We start from the raw sequence: 19,385 nt of genomic DNA, 5'->3' as shown, positions 1-19,385 counted from the left end.
GCTTCTTCTTTGAACTGGGTTTTCTGGTGAGGGCCAGATGATGTCATGTGCTAATTTGGATTCTTGTGGCATCAGTTGCATCAGTTTCATCTGCAACTTTCATCATGACATCTCAAGGCTTTTTAATGCCAGTTAGGATGAAATGCGAGGCCTCTGCACTTGGCATTTTTTGAGGAAGGTCGAGCAATTAAGTGAATGTCCAAATTCCTGAATCAAAATGAGATTTTCAGACCCTGCAAACAACTTGGATGTGTTATACAATGCATTGATATGTTCACACATACAACTACGTGTGTCTATTACAGCACAAAGTTTCCAGAGCTGCTGACATGCAGGCAACAGTTGATCCATGCAGAGCTCAATAAATCAGCAGCTTCTCATTCAGCTGTAGACTCGTGTCAACAGTTAAGTGATTCTTGTTTATCTAGATTTTAAGCCCTTTATTAAGCAAAACTGCCAAACATCTGCCGGTTCCTGCTTTCTAATATGAGGGTTTGTCGATTTTCTTTTTGTTTGTGTTTCATATCGTTTTAATATTTTTGAGTATTGAGTATTTTTGTGCTGTTGCTCAGACAAAAGTAGCAATGCAAAGATGTCACCTTGTGCTTTAGGCCCTTACTGCAAGTTAGTCAGGCTTTTGACAGACTAAGCCCCTTATTTTTCTCTTTGGCGACTTTTTTATAATTTTATTTTTTTAAAGCTCTGTAATAATAAAGTCCAAATGTTGTAAGTGGGGCCTGTGTGTTACGACTGTGTCTACACATGGAGGATGTGTTTTGAAGCACATCAGTGAACCAGTGAGGTTGTGATAATGGTGTCAGTCATCGTTGAGTAAGAGCAGGAGGAGGAAAACGAAGAGGAGCTGGAGGTTCACATGGAGGAACAGCCAGGAGGAGGGGGAGGAGGAGGAGGAGGCGGCGGCAGTGACATTGCAGTATGCCAGGCTTCTTCTTCTTCTGTCCCTGCGATGCAGTAGTTGGGATTTTCAGTCTTGATTTATGGCACTGAAATGTCTGTCGTTTGAAGTATGGAGTACGGTAATTGTTACATTTATTGCTGTGGACTAAAGAGAATATGACGAACTTCCTTGACTCGGTGTATTTGTTCCACTCATTTTTGCTGCAGCAGCATATTCTGCTCCCGTCTTTCTTTTGTTTGTCCACCTGACACCTGAGAAGTAGGCATGGCCCGCCTACCAGCGCCATGGCAACACGACACCCAGCTGAGGTGGTTGCCATGGCAGCAATCAGTCGCTTGTCGGTGTTGGGTAACATTGGCAGCTACTATTCATGGGAGCGTCAGCACCAGCAGCACTGCGTGGAAGTGGACCTACACCCACTGGTGTCACAGGATTTGTATCTGAGTCTGTTACATGATGCTGTCACACCTGAACTTGAATTTGAGACCAGGATTTCTACTAAAAGTCTGGTCTGCACAACTGGGCTGATGAAGCAAAACCATTTTTATAACTTCCACAGCTAATTTTAGATTAACCCAAATTCCCACTTGACTAAAATGACCTTGTTGGATTTGCATGGATGAACAAAATCTTCTGTAGAGCTGAAACGATTTGTTGATTTTGTTGTTAGTCGATGGTCAGGAAATTACTCTAAACTATTTAGATAATCAGTTAATCATTTTAGTCATTTTGAAAGCACTAAATGCCAAAAAGTGACCAGTGACTAGTTCCAGCTTTTGAAATGTGGGATTCTGCTGCATTTCAAGTTTGATGTATTTGACTTTTTGACTGTTGTGTGAAGATTTTGGGTTTTTGGGATATTGTGATGACTATTATTATATTATTATTTACTAAAACTGGATCCACTAAATGATTGATTGAAGAAAATAATCAGCAGATTAATCAATACAAATAATTGGTAGTTGCAGACCTAGTTTTTTGAGCTGGACTATAGAAAATAGCAGTTGATAACATAATTTCAACTCATGGACCTATTATTTGCTTCATGCACGGCTTTCCGCTGTTTCACATGGCCTTCAGACTGTGTTTGCCTGGTTGTCATAGAAATGTTGCTTTAACTTCAGAAATAAGTCCTCTAGAATAATGGAGACTTTAAACATTTGCAGCTTCATGGCAGCTGAGCAAACTTCATCTGCTGATGATGAGGCTCGTGAGATTTGGTCAGAGCGGTCGAATAAGTTGATTTTGAGCTGAGATTGTTTTGTTAGCAACAAAGTTTGTCTCACATTCAAGTTCACTGACTAATTGATTTGAGTGCTGGTCTCCATGCTGAGAGGCTAAACGAATCTCCATAATTTGCTCATTAATAATTTTCACTACGTCCTTGATAACTCTTAACCCCACTGAAAAGGAAAACAAAACTAAAGAAAATTCCTATGAAAAAAATATTATGACCCATTTTACAGAAATTCACATGGGATTTATATTATCAGATGTCCTCTGAATTTGAGCTAATTTGCTGTTGAATTTTTACGTTGCAGATTACTGATGTGGCAGAATCACACAGGATTAAGCGCACAAACGACCTCTGTGGTTATTAAAATCTTAAGAGGACCCCAGATAATACCGGTCCCATGTGAATAGGGCTTTAAAGGCTACGTTACACAGCAGTTAATTACTGTTGAGGCCTTGGATGAGCAGTAGATAATCACAAGAGAAACTTGTTCAGACTTCCTCTGGACCTGCGGACATCCTGAGCTCAGGCAGCGTCAGTCTGTCTGTTAATGAGTCCATTGTTTTCAGTGCTTCTGCTGTGGTTGGTTGATCAGGTGGTTTGACTCGGTCTGTGTGGACAGACTGTTTAGGTTTGTTGGTCAGTCTGATAGTTTGTCACCACCCACTCACACCCCTGGTTTGCACCAAAGTCACTCCAAGGCTGAGAAAGAGAGGGAGAGGGAGAGGGAGAGAGAGAGAGAGAGAGAGAGAGAGAGCGGGAGAGGGAGAGGGAGACGTGGGCGGACCTGCATAATTCAGCACCTCATCCCGAGTGCGTTCGCGTGTACGCGCATGTGTGCACGCTGCATTCCTACGAGTGCTTCTTCTCTATTCTGTGCACGTTGGGACTTTCAGAAATGCCTGGTAAGGTCACACTCATGCTCACATTCGTGTGTGTGTGTGTGTGTGTGTGTGTGTGTGTGTGTGTGTGTGTGTTTGTAACTGCCGCCATGATCACAAGGCGCCGTGTTTAACCAGCACCCCCTGTAAACCACTGCAGACTGTTATTGATCTTTCTGGTACACACACACAGACACATACACACATGTAGACACACCCAAAAGCATGTGTGACCTTTCTGGCTGTTTCTGAAGTCTCTATTTTCTCTCTCTTCTTTTGTAGTTACTGAGAATGAGAGCGAAAATATCAGTAAATGGAGCAGAAGTGAATGCTTCCTCTCATTATCCAGTTAGTCTCTGACTCTGGCTTTGAACATTTCCACTGGAGGTAGACTCGTATGACTTTTTCAAGGCTTGTACAAATACCCATTCAGATAATGTTTTGATTGCATCTGCTAATAGCCAACATTTGTTATATTTAGATTTGACCAATTTAATGCCAAAAGGAAATGAAAACACTCAAATAATGATCTTTATTTACCTCAACTACTGAGCCTTAATTTGAAAGAGGTGCCCTAATAAATTAGGGCTCAAGTATATTTCCAGTAAACTAATCATGCCATAGTTACCACAAGAGCTGAAACAACTAAAGGTCCCATCCAGTCTAAAGGTAGATGTCCGTGTGTTTTTTGAATATAAAGCAGGTCTAGGTTCTGTATTAATACAGTGAAAGTATCAAAGCCTCAGTCCACAGAAATGCACACAGCCTGTGTTCAGAAACTGAGCCTTAAAACGAGCCGCCAGGACTTCTGTAACTTTGTGATGTCACAACGAAGCAGTCACAAGTATTAGATGCTTCTTCCCTCTCCAGTGTGAGCATTTGTCACTTTCTCCAGTCTTATAATGTAGTAAACTAAATGTGTTCGGTTTGAGACTGTAGGTCAAATTCAAAAAGCTATTTAAAGACACAGCTTTGGACTCTGGGGATGATTATGTTCATTTTTCACTGTATGTTTTACAGGCTGAATGACTAATTTAAAATTAATAATTTAAAAAAAAAAAAAAAAAAAAAGGACCATAATGGTTAGTTGCAGCTATATAATAGACAGTTTTCATCTCATTTCAGTTGCTTCTAATTTGCGTTTTTTTTTTTTTTTATCAGTGTTCTCTCACTGTGATCTCTTCAGTCTGCCCCGATCAATCAAACTCCAGCTTATTGATTATACTACATCAAATTTGGCCTGAATTTTAGTTAGCCATTAGCTCAGCCATTAGCTGCATCATTGAACTAGTTAATGCTCATCAGTTGCATCACAGATTCTATTAACCACTGCTCAGAGTTTGGGAACAAAGAGCTTTGACGGCAGCAGCACAGTCTGTGTTTTTTTTCACATCCATCTGGAATACCAGAACCATGCCGCGGTGTTTTTGTGTCTTAACTTTGAGCTGAGCCACTGATGTTCACTGGAGAACAATGGCTGCTCTGTGATGGTCAGCAGACTGGGCCCCTACTTATTAACAGAGTTGTTTGTGTTTGTGTCCAGTCACAGCTCAAAGATAGAAAAGAAAGTTCCCATCAGTGGTTTAGATGATGCTCAGTTTTACAGCTGATTCTTCTGTGTTTTACATTATTGAAAATTTAATGGACATAAATATTAATTAAAGCGAAAATAAGAGAATAAATAAGATGATAACAGTGGACATGAATAAAATTTTGTGTTTGTGGCACAATTGAATGTGTGTTAATGGTTTAATTTCAGTGAAGAGTTGTTGTCCTCTGGTTTAACTGCTGCTACAGAGGATTTTTTTTTCACCCAAACACGGTGCATATTTTGAATATTTTGGAGATTTTATGGCTTCGAAGTGGTCAAATTTCCAGGTGATGAATATCAGGGAGACAAGGTGTGTGTAGGAAGAGAGGTTTCTTCGGTAATGAAACGTCCTAAACGATGGTGTTCATCATGTTGACGGCTGTTCCAGCCGTACATCACGTCTCTCTTCACCTGGGATTTACCTTGTGTCTGTGTCTGGGCACAGATGAATGAGAGAGTAAGGCAGGATACAAACTCATCAGCCCTCAACGCCCTTGTGGTGGCAATTACTGTACCACACACACACACACTCTCGGACACACACCTACACACAGTGATTTCCTTGCAGCGTCCGTGCAGTTATCTGCCAGCCTTGATCCTTGTGGGCTGCTTATAGAGGCTATTGAGGCAGTGAGCAGCTCTGATTTGTGGCCAGGCGTCACCGCCGGGTCCAAGCGATTTATACCATACCTTCCCACAATGCCTCACTCTGTCAGAATGACATGGTGCGCCGGATGGAGGGGGGGTGGGGGTGGGTTGGGGGGGGTGAGGGGTGCAGAGGCTGAACAGCTCGATACCGAAGCAGAAACTCACCTGAAACAAAGAGGCTTTTCTTTGCAGCCACAGAGGAAATGTGTGCATTTAGTCTCTTCATTCATTCAGGACAACAGGCCTCGGCTGCCTCCCTTTGTTTTTCCTGGTGGATCAGGTTGTTTGTGTACGGCAGGAAATTCATTTCAGATTAGTGCTGTCACCAAACTGGAATTCTGAGTCTGGCTCAGGACTAACTTTAAGGTTTAATTACAGGTCAGGACTGGTTTGTTGTGATTTTTCCCCAATATTTGGTCAGAAAGTTCATGTAGACTGGGTAACTGTGCTGTGACAGTTTCATCCTCATTGTATTAATTTCTGAATGGCCGGTAACAAGTCAGCATGGTTTAAGGTTTCCTCCCTCTGTTCCCCTGACAATAACTGATCAACTGTCAGTGCTCTGTGGTTTGTTTCGTGTTTCATGACATGAGAGTAGATCTGCAACAATTAGCAATCGATCGATGGAAAATGAATCAGCACCTATTTTAAAAATCTTTGTAGGGTTTTTTTTTATTTCCTCGTTCCACTGGTCAGATTGTTTTTCTTGATATGTACAGTTTGTCTTGCACTGGTTGTGTGTTATTTTTTGTTTATTTGTGTGTTTTTAATGTCTACTCTATGTGCCCTTTAAAAAGCCCCCTGCAGACAAATACAGTTTCTCAAAATGAATTGAAGATGTGAGGATTTTATGCTTTTCTTGGTCGTGTATGATGGTAAACTGAATATTTTTGGGTCTGAGACTGTTGGTCGGACAGAATGAGGCATTTGAAGATGTCTTCTTACTCCCTGAGAAATGTTAACAGGCATTTTGACAACTTTTTGACATTTTACAGACAAAATGTTTGATCGAAAAAAATAATCGGTAGATAAATCATGAGTTAAAATAATCAGCAGTTGAAAAGATTGAGCTTTACTGTTTATTATCCAGCTGTCCAGGCTTTTGTTTATAACTGTTGAACAATAATTAGTTTTTCTTTTCATTATCTCAACATAGAGAAGCTGCTGATACCAAATACTGATCCATTACTAGTGCTGTGTTGTTCATAGATTTAAATGTAAATGTATACCTCAGAGCTGAACTCATTGGGATCATTTTAGTGTTTGGTAACATGAGCCCAGGGATTGCTGTAAATGTAATTTTACTGTATAAGGACATTAACAAGGAAACTACATTCACTGCGGATCTGTTACATCAGGCCTCTGAGTCCTGGTCTGCTTCATAAAGTCAGTATCAGCATTGATACCAGCCCTGCACACTGGAGCCACTGCACCCCTGAGGATAATGTAGAACTCGTGGAAGTATTTGTCCCTTTTTTCTGGCTTTACACTGGTGAACAAGCTGCACTGCAAAGTTATGAAACATATGCAAACCTTTGAAAAATTGGAAAAGTCTTCAAGGCGTTTTTCAAGGTCAGTGTTTTCATAAAATGTCTTGAAACCCTTTAATAGAGGTCTCATAACTTTACCCCACAGTAATGGATTTTTTTTTTTTGCACAGCATGTTCTCCTTCTGACCAAGGTAGAGCAGAGTGATCATTACAAGCTGCATCCTGCCTGATTTGCTGAACACTTGCGTGCGGCTGTGACATCAGCGGCTTGTAAATTTGAAAGAAAAAGTCGAGAGCGGAGGTGGACATTTCTCATGATGCATCTGCAACCTCTGGTAGCGGCAGGACATTCGATATTATGAATAATGTGCTGTAAGCCTCGCATCCTTTGGGTTATTTAAAGCAAGAGGAAAATAATTCTCCTGCTTCATACGATGGGATTCTTTGTCTTCAACCCACTCCTCCTCCTCCTCCTCCTCCTCCTCCTCTTTCTTTCTCTCAGTCCTTCTGGTGTCTTTGAAATGTCTCTGCTGGAATCTGATGTGGGATAAGTTCGCCCCCCGACTCTTCCCCGCGTTTGGGCTAAAACCTCGGTCCAGCTGACCTTAGACACAGGCTTAGGGAGGAATTCCCCCCATGTTACTGCAGGTGGGGCTGCAAAAATATTGACTCAGGAACTCGGTTCATTTTATTAGGCTCATGTTCGTCTGTGTGCGTGTGGAGGAGACTGAGATGACGCACAGCAGCTGGAATCTATTCTCAATTTCAAATAGCCATCATCCAGAAAGCTCCTCTCCTCCCTTCACTGTAAATTCATCAGTTCAATGCCAAAAAAAAAAGTATTCAGTGTCTCCATGGAAACAAGAGTTCAACCTTTTTTTTTTTGGTTTGTCAGTATTTGTCTTTAATTAAACACAAGGCTGCACTATCAGTGCAAGACGTAGAAGAAATCATCAGCTTAGCTTTGCTCTCGCCAAACTGGGCCACATAATATTATCCAGTACAAGTAAAGCTCCGGGGCTGCGGTGCCTCATTTAAACGCCATGATAAGTTGTATTTCCACTTTCCCGCAGAAAAGAGAAAAGCAACGGAAACTAGATTCAGAAAGTCAAAACAGAGTGACCCAAGATCGGCGGTTTATCCAAGAGCTAGTGGGCCATGACTGTGTAATAGGAAACATTTTATTGCCTTTAATTGTTTTCATGTTGTGTCTCCATTGCATCCCCGTGAGCAGTTTTCCCGCTAAACTGAGATCAGCTCTCAAAGCCTGCTGAAGCCCCTGCTCACCATTCCAGCAGATGTATAATAATAAAGTCCAGCTCAGCGGCGGACACCCTGCTCTTACTATCAAACATCTACGGCTACATCTGCACGACTGTGTTTTTGGTTTAAAAAGCATCTCATTTTTGCTACGTTTTCACCCCCAGTCCACACTACTCCTGAGTTTCTGAGCCCTGAAAACGGAGAGTTGTGGAAACGCTGCCGGACTCGTTTTAGTTTGAAAATTCTGGGGTTGCGTTGTAGTCTGGACCTTTGAAAACGATTATGTAGCCACACCTGGTCACTACCCGATTGGGTCTTATCAGCCTCGGCTACCAGTGATGAAAACAACATGAGTAATGAATTACAAGCTTTACTGACCTTGTTGTCTTTGTTAGCAGCTGTTGTGCAGTGAAATCCTGTATTTTAATGCTACAACTGCCTTTGCCGCTTCTCATTTGTGTGATTGTCTACAGAGTAAACAATCTGCTTCCTGTTTACGCCGGCTCACACATGCCCAGTGTACGTGAATGGTTATGTATTAATGCATTTTCAGGTGTATCCTGATACGGAGCTAAAACTCTCGTCTGGACATAGATGAACGTAGAAGTGTGGCTGTAGCCTAAGATATTTTCACAGTGGGTGTGAAGTGCACAGTCCCCCGTCTTCTGTGCAGAGAGTGGTCAGAAGCACTTGTATGTTAAAATATTTGTAATATTAAATTTAATGTACCACTATCAAAGCATTGCACCTTTTCTAAATGACAGGAGGGGGAGTTGTGAAGCTTTATCTCATTCAAACAAATTACATTTTTTATATTATCTGTAATCTTGAATGCTAAAATATGATCTACGCACTATAAATTGAAATGTCAAGATCTCAGTGTTAGTGATCTGGAGCTGCCTGTGTAAATGGTGCAACACAGTAACGGTGGTTGTGCATGATTGTGTAGCACGTTTGTAAACTGTGTGCACTTTATCCTAAATATAGTGTGTTACATTTGTCCCAGAATCCACTCAGTCATGCTCAGAAGTGGAGCTCTGGTTATTTTCCTTAACACCTGATAACCCCCTACCCACCACTCCCCCACCTTCTCTCTCTCTCACTCACACACACCAAGCTGTGTGTGTGCAGGATCGGTTTAAAAATGGCTTTGGAGCTCTCGCTGCTTTGACTTGTAAGACGGAGAGTGAAAAGGAGATGTGGGGGAATGATAAGAGTGAGTGAGACATGATGGAGAGAGCAGAGTGTGGAGATGTTTGAGCGATAACTGTGAAGTGAAGCAGTGCTCTGGTCTCTGGTGTTTCTCCTGTCCTTAAATGCATCATTTAAAGGTTCAGTTAAGTTTGTCAATCAGCAGAATTCAGTTGTGTCCAGTGCTGTTTGTTGCTGTTCAGTTCAGAAAGAGGCATTTCAGTCAGATGTTGGTGTATCAGTGAGCTCCAGTGGCATCAGTGTCCGTGTTGTGTTACAGAGCACACCTCTGCATTTTAAAATCGCCTCTGGAACAATCATAAACAACAACCTGGACAAAAACACAACTGTAACCTCTTTGCTTGCAAGATGTGAAAGAGTTTTTTAAAGCTTCTGATGAGACTGCATCAACCAAAGTGCACACAGTGCAAAAGACAAAACATTAGAGCAGTTGTAACCTGCTGATTGGAGGACAACATGTTTTTGGCCCCTTGTTCTTCCTCAGGCGGTGTTGTGTTTGTCTTCTGTGCACATCTCAGGCTTTAATAAATGTTGTGCTTTTTGCAGTGAAGCAGTTTCTAGCGGCCTTCATGTTGTATCCCTCAGGGTCCTTTTTCCTTGACCTTGACATGATACCTGGATTCAGCATTTTTAATTAGTGAATTTTGTTGCCATTGAAGTGAATGTGTATGAGCACGATGGTCTCACAGTTTGAAACCAGAATGACACAATCCTACAGTTCTTCCACCAAATCTGGATTATTGTCTGGATCTGCACTGAATTCTACATGTGATGTACACTGATGTTTTTCCAAACATTATTTCCTGAGAAAGTGAGGAAAATGTTGAAAAAAACCCTCTCTCGCAATATTAAGGAAGGTGATAAATGCATATCAGTTCTGCACTTTAGTGTAATCCTGCGGACACATGAACAAACACATGAAATAAATCTCCTTGGCAGAGGTAATTATAATAATCCGCAACAGTTTGGATGATTGATTAAATAATTTTCTAACCAAAAAAATGACAAAAATCCTACAGCTGAAGTTTGTTAAATCAGTTAGTCAGTAAACAGAAAATTAATCTGTAATAATTTAATAATTATCAGTTCATTGTGTTAGTGATTTTGCAGTCAAAAACACTGGGTGCCAACTTCACAAAAATTGCCAACTTTATTGTAAATTGAATATTTGGGCATTAGGGGCATTTCATAGACCAAATTATTATTGATTAATCAAGAAAATAAACGGCAGATTAGTGGATAATAATTTTTAGGTGAGTGAGTCATACACAACACGTGACTGACACGCTCACTCAAGCCTTATTGTGTAGTAATGTGTTTACAGTCGAAGGTTCAGGATTTTATGGAGACTGTTGTTACAGTGAGTCTGTTTATTTCTCTGTTCAGACAATGAGAAGGAAGAAGATTGTAATTAACTCTGTTGTTCCAGTAATGTAATGCAGTATGTGCTTTATCTGTTAAGTGATTAATGTGACAGTTTCTTACTATGTCTGGTTTCTGTCAGTGTGTGTTTACAGGCGGAAAGATGTGGCGTTACTCAGTTAAAATACTCAGTTAAAAAAAAAAAAGTGAATAAATATTGAGAGAGATTTGCTTTTTCAGCTCAATATTTGACTAACAGCAGTTTACAGATTTCCTTTTGTAATGAAGCAAATTCAGTCAGGTCTGAAACAAGCAGGAAAACTACAGTCAGTTTAAAGTTTAATCCACCACTCCCACCTCTATGAAACACACACACACACACACACACACACACACACATACACACACATAAAGTGAGAGACAGGCACCAGGTGGAAGCTCCTTTTATTTTACAACCAGAGAGTGAAGTTAAGTCACTTTCTCATATGAACACAGATGCGACCTTCGACCTCTCCTCTGGAAGACCTTTGACCTGGAGGTGTTAGTCAGAGAGCATGATGGGAGGATTTAGAAGTCAGGGTTATCTCACATGCAGCAAACTTTTCCCTCCAGAATCTCACTGGAGTGTGTGTGTGTGTGTGTGTGTGTGTGTGTGTGTGTGTGTGTGTGTGTGTGTGTGTGTAGTATTAGTCATTATTAATGGATGGACTCTGAACATTCCTAAACAGAGCAATATGAAAGGACTGAGACGTGTGTGTGACTGGTTTCTGTAATAAAGAAGGTCTATTTAAGGGAGTGTGTGAATTATCTATGAGGATGACCTGATTTCTGATACCAGTTATTTATTTAGAATTTAAATTCCTATTAACTGATAAACTATCTGCTGCTGTATGTTAATATTTAATTTCTTGTAGATTTTTTAAAAACTTTACAACAAGTGAGCAGCCTTTATTTTGAAAATTCTTTGAGAATTATTCTATCACTTTGGAAAGTGAGTGAACAGAGAGTGCATCTACAGTGTAACTTGAAAATACTGACTTAAAACGGTATGATATCAATACAAGGGTTGATAACTGCAGTGCTGGCCAATTTTGTGTGTGTGTGTGTGTGTCATAAATAGTCCTGTCTCACAAATTTAGTCACAGGTATCAGTCACATATCTTAACTCTCCCTCTCTCTCTTTGTGTGTGTGTGTGTGTGTGTGTGTGTGTGTGTCCTGAGCTGATGCTTCTGACATAGAGGTCTAATACACATACACTCACAATAATTACAACACATGAGTTCGTTAGCATTAGACTTAGAGGTATAAATGTGTACACGCACCATGCAAACACACTCCCATACAGACAGATGTGATCTTCCCTAAACCTCAGTTGATACAGCTGTGCCTCCACCTGCCTGGAGCTATGTGACTGTGAGTGACAGGTCTCATCCAGGCTGTTGTTTGGTGTCATACTGACATTATGCTGCATTAGCATTTCCTGTCGGCCCCTGTGCTGTCTGTGAAATGAAAAGGCTGATATGGATTATCATCAGAATGAAAGCTGCAGGAAGCATAAACTGAACAGTTTGCTCTTGTTTCGCTCTCATGTTTTACGTTGTGCATTTTGAGCATTTCACTGACACACTTGAGTTGGATTTAAAATTACAAGCAGCTAAAAATGGGGTCAGAGGTCAGGTTTGAGTCCTTTGTCCAGATATTTGTACTCATCCAAAAATTTTTCAGTTCTCCACCATTAAAATTTGATAAATAAAACTAACATCAGTTTTGTAAGGGAAAACCCTGTAGCCTGTATATTCATCTCATTTACCACATACTTTTATTACTTAGTAAAATTTAGGTGAATGTATTCTTTCATCCACCAGTGCTTTGACTGCCGAAACGAACATGTTATGTTACATTTTACATCAATTTATGCTTACCATGTGCATTTTTAGATATACATTGTTATTGGCTTTGAACTTTTTAGCTGAGAGGTCCTGGACAATGGTCTTGATGTATGTGTTTATGTGTATGATGCATAGTCTGAAGAATAACTGGACCATTGCCTGGTGGCACTGGGGTGTAAGATGTGGTCAGGGTCTTCATGAAGGTTTGGCACTGTACATAGACCTGGATAAAGGGGGTTTGGGGTGGAGTACTGGACTTTGTCTTAGAGTCAGGGCTTGACTGGAGAATGGGGTGTTGCTGGACAGGGCACGTACGATGTTTCTGAGTTTAATGTGGTGTGTAGATATGTGTGTGAAGCACTGAACCATTGACTCTCCGTTGGGTTGTGGGAATGCACCATGGCCTGGAAGAGTCAGGCTGCAGGACTGTTGTCCTGAAGTACGGGGGTGCAGGACTATTATGTTGGGCTTGAGCTAGAATTGTTTGTAGTTTTATTAGAACTGGACAAGAGCCTTGTTATAATGGGTGAGTGTAATACTGGTCTATGGGTCTGAATGTATGGAGGTCTAGCACCAGCTGGACTGTGGTCTTGAAATATGTAAGTGTAGGATTGGACCATTGCCATGAACACGGGGGTGTGGGAGTTAATCATAACCTGGAGGCATGAGCTTGCAGGGCTGTACCATGTCCCGCAGGTGTAGGGGAGTTTTGCTGTTGCACCGGACTTGAACTACATGTGGTTGTACTCGTCCATTCCCAGTGGCTGAAAGGCAACTGTGGTTGTACGAGGCAGAGTGTTAATTATCCACTGCTTTTGCTCTAAACTGGGCTTTGTTTGAACCCAAGTGGACGAGTGTCTCCACAGTAACAGTTACCAACGGTTACGCAAGCTTGACAACGGCAACCCTCGATGACCCACATTCCAGCAGTAAATCACAACGCACACATTCCTGGCTCCACCCTTGCCTATCGAAACTATGCTCAGTGTTTCCACTCTGCCTGCCTGACTGAGACTCTATCAGACATGGGAACACAGAGAGAGAGAGGGGGGGGTTTGTTGTGCCGAAGAATCTAAACAAATTCCTCACCTTTTCCGTACTGTTTCTGTCCACATTCATGAATCAGTCTTTACCATTAAAGACATGTATTTTAATGTATATGAGGAGGAGGCTGCAGACAGACTGTAACAGTGTAGTATTAATCTTGTTAAATGTAGTTTAAACCTTTGCCTAAGATCACCCCACTCGCACTCTGACAGCCTCAGCTGTGCGCCACACACACACAATTGATCTGTCACCTTAGAGAGTCGTTACGCCAGTCGTCTACAACTCGTAAACACTGGCATGGCCTCTATTTAAAATTCAAATTTGAACTTGCTTTGTTGGCGTCCTGACAGGAAAAATAGCTACGCTGCGGAAGAACCGCCATCAGGGCTTTCCTGCAGCGGTTTTTGAAAACACAACACAATGAAATAACACCTTAAAGAAAAAAGGACACCTCAACTATGTTCTTTAGGAAAACACCTCATATGTTTATCTAATTCCATAGCAAGTGTCTAAGCCCTATTTTGATAATTTATTGCCTCATATTGTTCACTGTGGTGTTACAGGACCATTTATGTCTTGCTCCAAAGTAGTTTTTAGGTGGGAGTGACATGATTTTCACTCCTTATTTTGATACTAAATAAACAGCACATACCGGCTTTCTGATGTCTCCATGGCCCCACACAGATCTAAGACTCTCTAAGACCTTTTTAAAGGCAGTCCCAGTGAAATACGAGGCCAGTTTCACCACTGAACCTTAACATATGCATGTATGCACACACAGTGCTGCAAGCCACAGTTGTGCTGTGTCAGCGCTGCGTTGCATACGATCATATCAGGACTGGATGTGTGTATGTTTAAGACATTCTTGTTCTATAGTAGACTCCATGCAGAGGGAAATGTTAACATGTAGGCAATAAATTTGCAGTGTAAATAGCCCCGGGTGTCTGGATTTCAGCCTGCTGTTTTTACATTCATCACTGATACAGGCTGTGTTTGAACTGATACATTGTGTGTGTGTGTGTGTGTGTGTGTGTGTGTGTGTGTGTGTGTGTGTGTGTGTGAGAGAGAGAGATGAGGTGAATTAGATAAGAAAGCTAAAACGCAGCAAATGGTAACACTTTATTTTATGGGTTAGGGGTTAAGGAAGTTTCCTGGAAAGAAGTTTTTCATTTGGTACGAATTACAGGGAATAAAAGGGAATTTCCTTGAAACAAAAGCTGCATTTGAACCCAAGTAGATGGCAGCAGCTGACAGGAAGTGTATCAGCGTATGTGATTCTGAAGTTAGGGACCAGTGCAATCAAGCTTTCCTACATATTGTGCAGGAGTTTATGATGTTGTCGTTCTCGATGCGAGACCACGATCACGTGCACTCTCACAGTGTCACAGAGCATCATGCACTGCCTCTGTTGAAGAAATACTGTCACTGAAGTCAGCTGCGGTGCCCAGGGGTTCTCATATGTAGGTCAGTGAATGACGGCGCAACCTTTTCCTGTCGTCACACAACCTGCTGACACACTCCACTGGCTGGCTCTCAGCCAATGCTGCCACCCCCCTGCGAGAGTCAAGGCTGCTGAACAGTCACCTTACAGCTCAGTCCTACACTGACCATCAACAAGTCAGAGCTGCTGTATATATGCAAATGAAGAAGTGCATTTTGAGCATTTCAATCAGTTGGTTTGAATATAAATAAATAATCTTATCTTTAATGTCAACATTCGCAGTATTCACAATAATGGAGTCTGCATGTAAACATTACTGTATTGAATGTAGACTGTGTCTCTGCAGTTTACAGTTTGTATAAACATCTAATTGACTGTGTTTCGCTCTGTCTCTCGACCAGGACTTGGAGTTCCATGGCGTGATGCGGTTCTACTTCCAGGACCGGGTTGCCGGTAACTTTGCCACCAAGTGCATCAGAGTATCCAGCACAGCGACAACGCAGGACGTCATCGAGACGTTAGCCGAGAAGTTCAGACCAGACATGAGGATGCTCTCCTCGCCGAAGTACTCCCTGTACGAGGTCCATGTCAGTGGCGGTGAGTCCCTTAGACTTTCACAATCAGACCAAAATGATCTTAAAAATGTTTCAGTGTTAGGAATAATAATGATTTGACAAGGCTGGCTGTCAGATGAACTGGTGTATCTGTGTGTGTGTGTTAGAAGAGCGTCAGCTGGACCTGGACGAGAAGCCTCTTGTTGTTCAGCTGAACTGGAACAAAGACGACAGAGAAGGACGCTTCGTCCTGAAGAATGAGAACGACATCCTGCCCAAGGTAAGCTGCTCTGCTAGATAACCTGTTTGACTATTAACCAGTCAGTTTACCAGTGAGCTGACTAATCCATCCATCCATTCATCCCTCCACTGGCAACATACACTGCATATCCTTGTTGATTTGCACCACTTTCTCAGTAGTATGTTAATATAGTTTGGCCCCAGGCTAGTTATATTTCCATAATACAAATGTAAATATTAAATGTAGGGAATCATTAACAAATGTAGAAGTAAATAAACAAGATAATATAAAACTGAATTACAACCTAAATCACACTTGATTTAATCAGTTGTAATTCTCTAAGATGACTGAGGAAAATTTGTTGATCGTCTTTTCCTCACTCAGAAATGAGTACATCATTACATACTGTAGGAAGCTGCTCCACAACAATTCATTCACTCTTCTCTCTCAACCAGAAGAGTCAGAGTAACGGACCGGAGAAGGAGAAGGATGGAGTGATTCAAAACTTCAAGAGGACTTTGTCCAAGAAGGAGAAGAAGAAGGAAAAGAAGAGGGAGAAGGAGTTCTCCCGGATCCCTGACGGAGACGAGCAGATGCTCAGCCGAGAGGACGGGTAACAAACACACACACTCACAGTTATCTATCTTGCTGTCCTGCTCCTACATCCTCTCAGTCCTTGGAGAGGATCTTGTTTTTTTTTCAATGCCAAGAAAAGCACAGAAATCTACAGAAGAGAAAAGAAAAGTGATTTAAACTTTGACCTTTCTGTTCCTCCATCTGTCTTCTTTTTTTCCCCCCAACTCATTCTGTCTTCTCCGTGGTCATTCATCTCCCTCATTTTGTGGTCTAGGGAAAACAGTCGTCTGGCGGCAGAGGTCTACAAGGACATGCCCGAGACTAGCTTCACGAGGACCATCTCCAACCCAGAGGTGGTGATGAAGAGGAGACGCCAGCAGAAGCTGGAGAAACGCATGCAGGAGTTCATGAGCAGTGACGGGAGGCCCGACTCAGGTACTCGACCTGTCAGCACATGAATGTCTTGTTTTCTTGTGTAGTTTGATCCTTTTCTGCCGGAGCCAAACTCTGATCATCTAATCATGCATAGTTCAGTCCCATAGTTCACAGTGCGTGTTGGAGCAAAAAAAGAAACATCAGTGTTGAGGATCCAGAGCCTGGTGTGAATCCCAGGAGTTTGATGGGATTCATTATTATGAACCGGAGGAAAAACAACAAGACTTTTCCAGTCTTCAGTGGTCTGAATAACTGTCTCTGCAGAGACTGGAGAACCTGCTCTATGGACAACTCTTTCTCTTTATAGTAGAGTAAAGCACATGGACTTACAACAGTTCATCTAGAGTTTAGTGAAGAGCACTGAAGCCGTCTGAGACAAACAGATGTACGATTATTTTGCCAGATGATGGACTAGCCTGGTTCCAGACCTCCAACTTCAACAGATTTGAGCAAATTCAATGGTGACCTCAGAAGGTGCCCCCTGGTATCTGGCACCGAGACAGCAGCAGCAGATTCTTTCAAATCCTGTAATTTATGAGGTGAAGTCATCAGCAGATCAGACTTGTTCCAGCACATCCCGTACGGTGATTCGTGGGTTGTCAGTAGGTGCTTACCACAGCTGAATGGGAAGCCCCCACCAGCCTTGGTGTTTTGGAGATGCTCCGACTCAGTCGTCTGAATTTAGCAAGTTCACCCTTTAGAGAGATGCTCTTGTCTTTCATACACCTGCCCGACATGTTGACCATGAGAACCCACTGATCAGCGTTATTGCTTCATCTGATTGGTCATCAGTGTAGTTTATTAATTAGCCTGCTAGTTCTTATTTCTTTGTCACACCAAACACCTGGCTCATCCTAGATGATATTACAAGACACCTCATTTTACAAAACACGTTTTCAAATAACATACAACATACTTTCAAATAACATACTTCAGTGATCCGTATAAAGAGCTGCTTCAAGCCTAAAATGATCCTGAATATAAAAACCTGCCCCTGTAAAGATTCACTAGGTCCAGAAAACCCCAAATCACTCAGTCAAAGACAAATGCTGAATGGGCTTTGGAGTCTGAGAGTCCTTTAGTGGCTTAAGGCAAACCTGATGTGAATCACAGAGAAAATCTGCAGTGACCTGAACATCACAGTTCGCTGCTGCTTCTCATCCAGAGCGACAGGGTTTGAGAAATCTGCAAGGAGCAGCTGGTGGAGGTGATCTGCAGCTGTAATCAGTACTAGTGGTGCATCTACAATGTTGGTATATTTCCATTTTTTGCAATGAACATGCACTTTGGCTGCACATCACTGATAACTCGTGTTTACATCAGCTGCTCCACTGAAGACCGTATGTTGTTGGGAAGGAATTGTGCTGACATGTTTGCACACACAAAAAGACAAAACATACGTGTCAGATGAATGAAACAGACACGCTGACCGGTTCGGTGCATGACTCAGGCATTACCTAATCACTCTGCCAGACAGACAGATGGACCAGTGAACTGGCTCTAAAAACAGCTCTAACCACTGTCCATATACAGTAGGCACACACACACACACACACTCGGTGGGACAGGACGGCTTGTGGTTAGACAATGACGTTCTCCCAGCAGAGAGTGCTATTTTAAAAAGCTCATTTTATGTAATGCCTCTGAAAAGCCTGTTTGCGTTGCTGAAGACTCCCCTGTGGGATTAACTAAGGTGATCATTTCAAGTTGATACATCACGGTCACACAGCTTCATGTGCCTCCAGATGAAAGTGTGGAACATTACATAGCTTTTATGAGCAGCACTGTCACGCCCTTTAATTTCGTGATTGTTTTTTTTTTTTTTAATTTTGTGCTCGAGATTCCCTGTACAGGCAAAGTGAGGTTTGCATCTCAAGAACTGATCATAACACAATTTTAGGTGTATTTATAGTATTTATAGTATTTTTTTGATGGTTATGGTATAATGCTGCAGCTGAGGGAGACACTGAATCACGTTATATTGTGTAAATGAAATTTGATCTACAACTCACCTCATGTTAACCACATTACCTTGGGTTTGGATGGTGTTTTGTGTCTCCTGGTCCGAATGTTGTTTCCACTCTTAAAGAAAAAAACGTTTCAGGGGGAAAAGCTGAATCATTGAGTGTTTTGAAATTTATGTGTCAGGAGCTGAATTCAGAGATACAGAATATTTGAATAGAATCCCCAATTTTTTTTTTTTTGTGTTCATAGTGTTAAAATAATTATTTTTCTCACCTTTTGGCTGGATTTTTTTTCAAAATCAGGATTTGACCATATACTAGGTTTTGACTTAGCGTGGTGCGATGAGTAACAAAATGACCTGTTGTCCTGCAGGAGGTACTTTGCGGATATACGCAGACAGTCTGAAGCCCAACATCCCCTACAAGACCATCCTGCTCTCCACGAGAGACACAGCTGACTTTGCCGTGGTAGAGGCGCTGGAGAAGTACGGCCTGGAGAAGGAGAACCCCAGAGAGTACTGCATCGCCCGGGTAACAAATGATTATCTTTCTACAGCTCCTTCACCCCCTAAACTGGAGAACATCCATCCTCCAGTCCCACACTTAACGCTAAAAACACACCTCCTCCACCCTCCAT

At 41.8% G+C, this 19,385-nt stretch overlaps 1 protein-coding gene across 10 annotated transcripts in view; it reads left to right on the top strand.

Annotated features, from left to right (window-relative positions):
- Window positions 1–19,385, top strand: part of afdna (afadin, adherens junction formation factor a) — a 99,864-nt gene that overhangs the window by 14,777 nt on the left and 65,702 nt on the right. For 6 of the 10 annotated variants that reach the window (XM_071467857.1, XM_071467863.1, XM_071467867.1 and 3 more), the window contains exons 2-6: window positions 15,380–15,575; window positions 15,700–15,812; window positions 16,229–16,386; window positions 16,624–16,784; window positions 19,122–19,279. In XM_071467857.1, the coding sequence (XP_071323958.1) occupies window positions 15,380–15,575; window positions 15,700–15,812; window positions 16,229–16,386; window positions 16,624–16,784; window positions 19,122–19,279 (786 nt within the window). The remainder of the gene's footprint in view (window positions 1–15,379; window positions 15,576–15,699; window positions 15,813–16,228; window positions 16,387–16,623; window positions 16,785–19,121; window positions 19,280–19,385) is intronic. The other 4 variants (XM_071467866.1, XM_071467865.1, XM_071467862.1 and 1 more) reach the window with 1 other exon arrangement.

The sequence above is a fragment of the Trachinotus anak genome, unplaced genomic scaffold, assembly GCF_046630095.1.
Source record: "Trachinotus anak isolate AG129_WGS33_773 ecotype Australia unplaced genomic scaffold, CSIRO_AGI_Tana_v1 ptg000031l, whole genome shotgun sequence".
Taxonomy (NCBI): Eukaryota; Metazoa; Chordata; class Actinopteri; order Carangiformes; family Carangidae; genus Trachinotus; species Trachinotus anak.
This window is presented reverse-complemented; position numbering and strand designations above follow the sequence as displayed.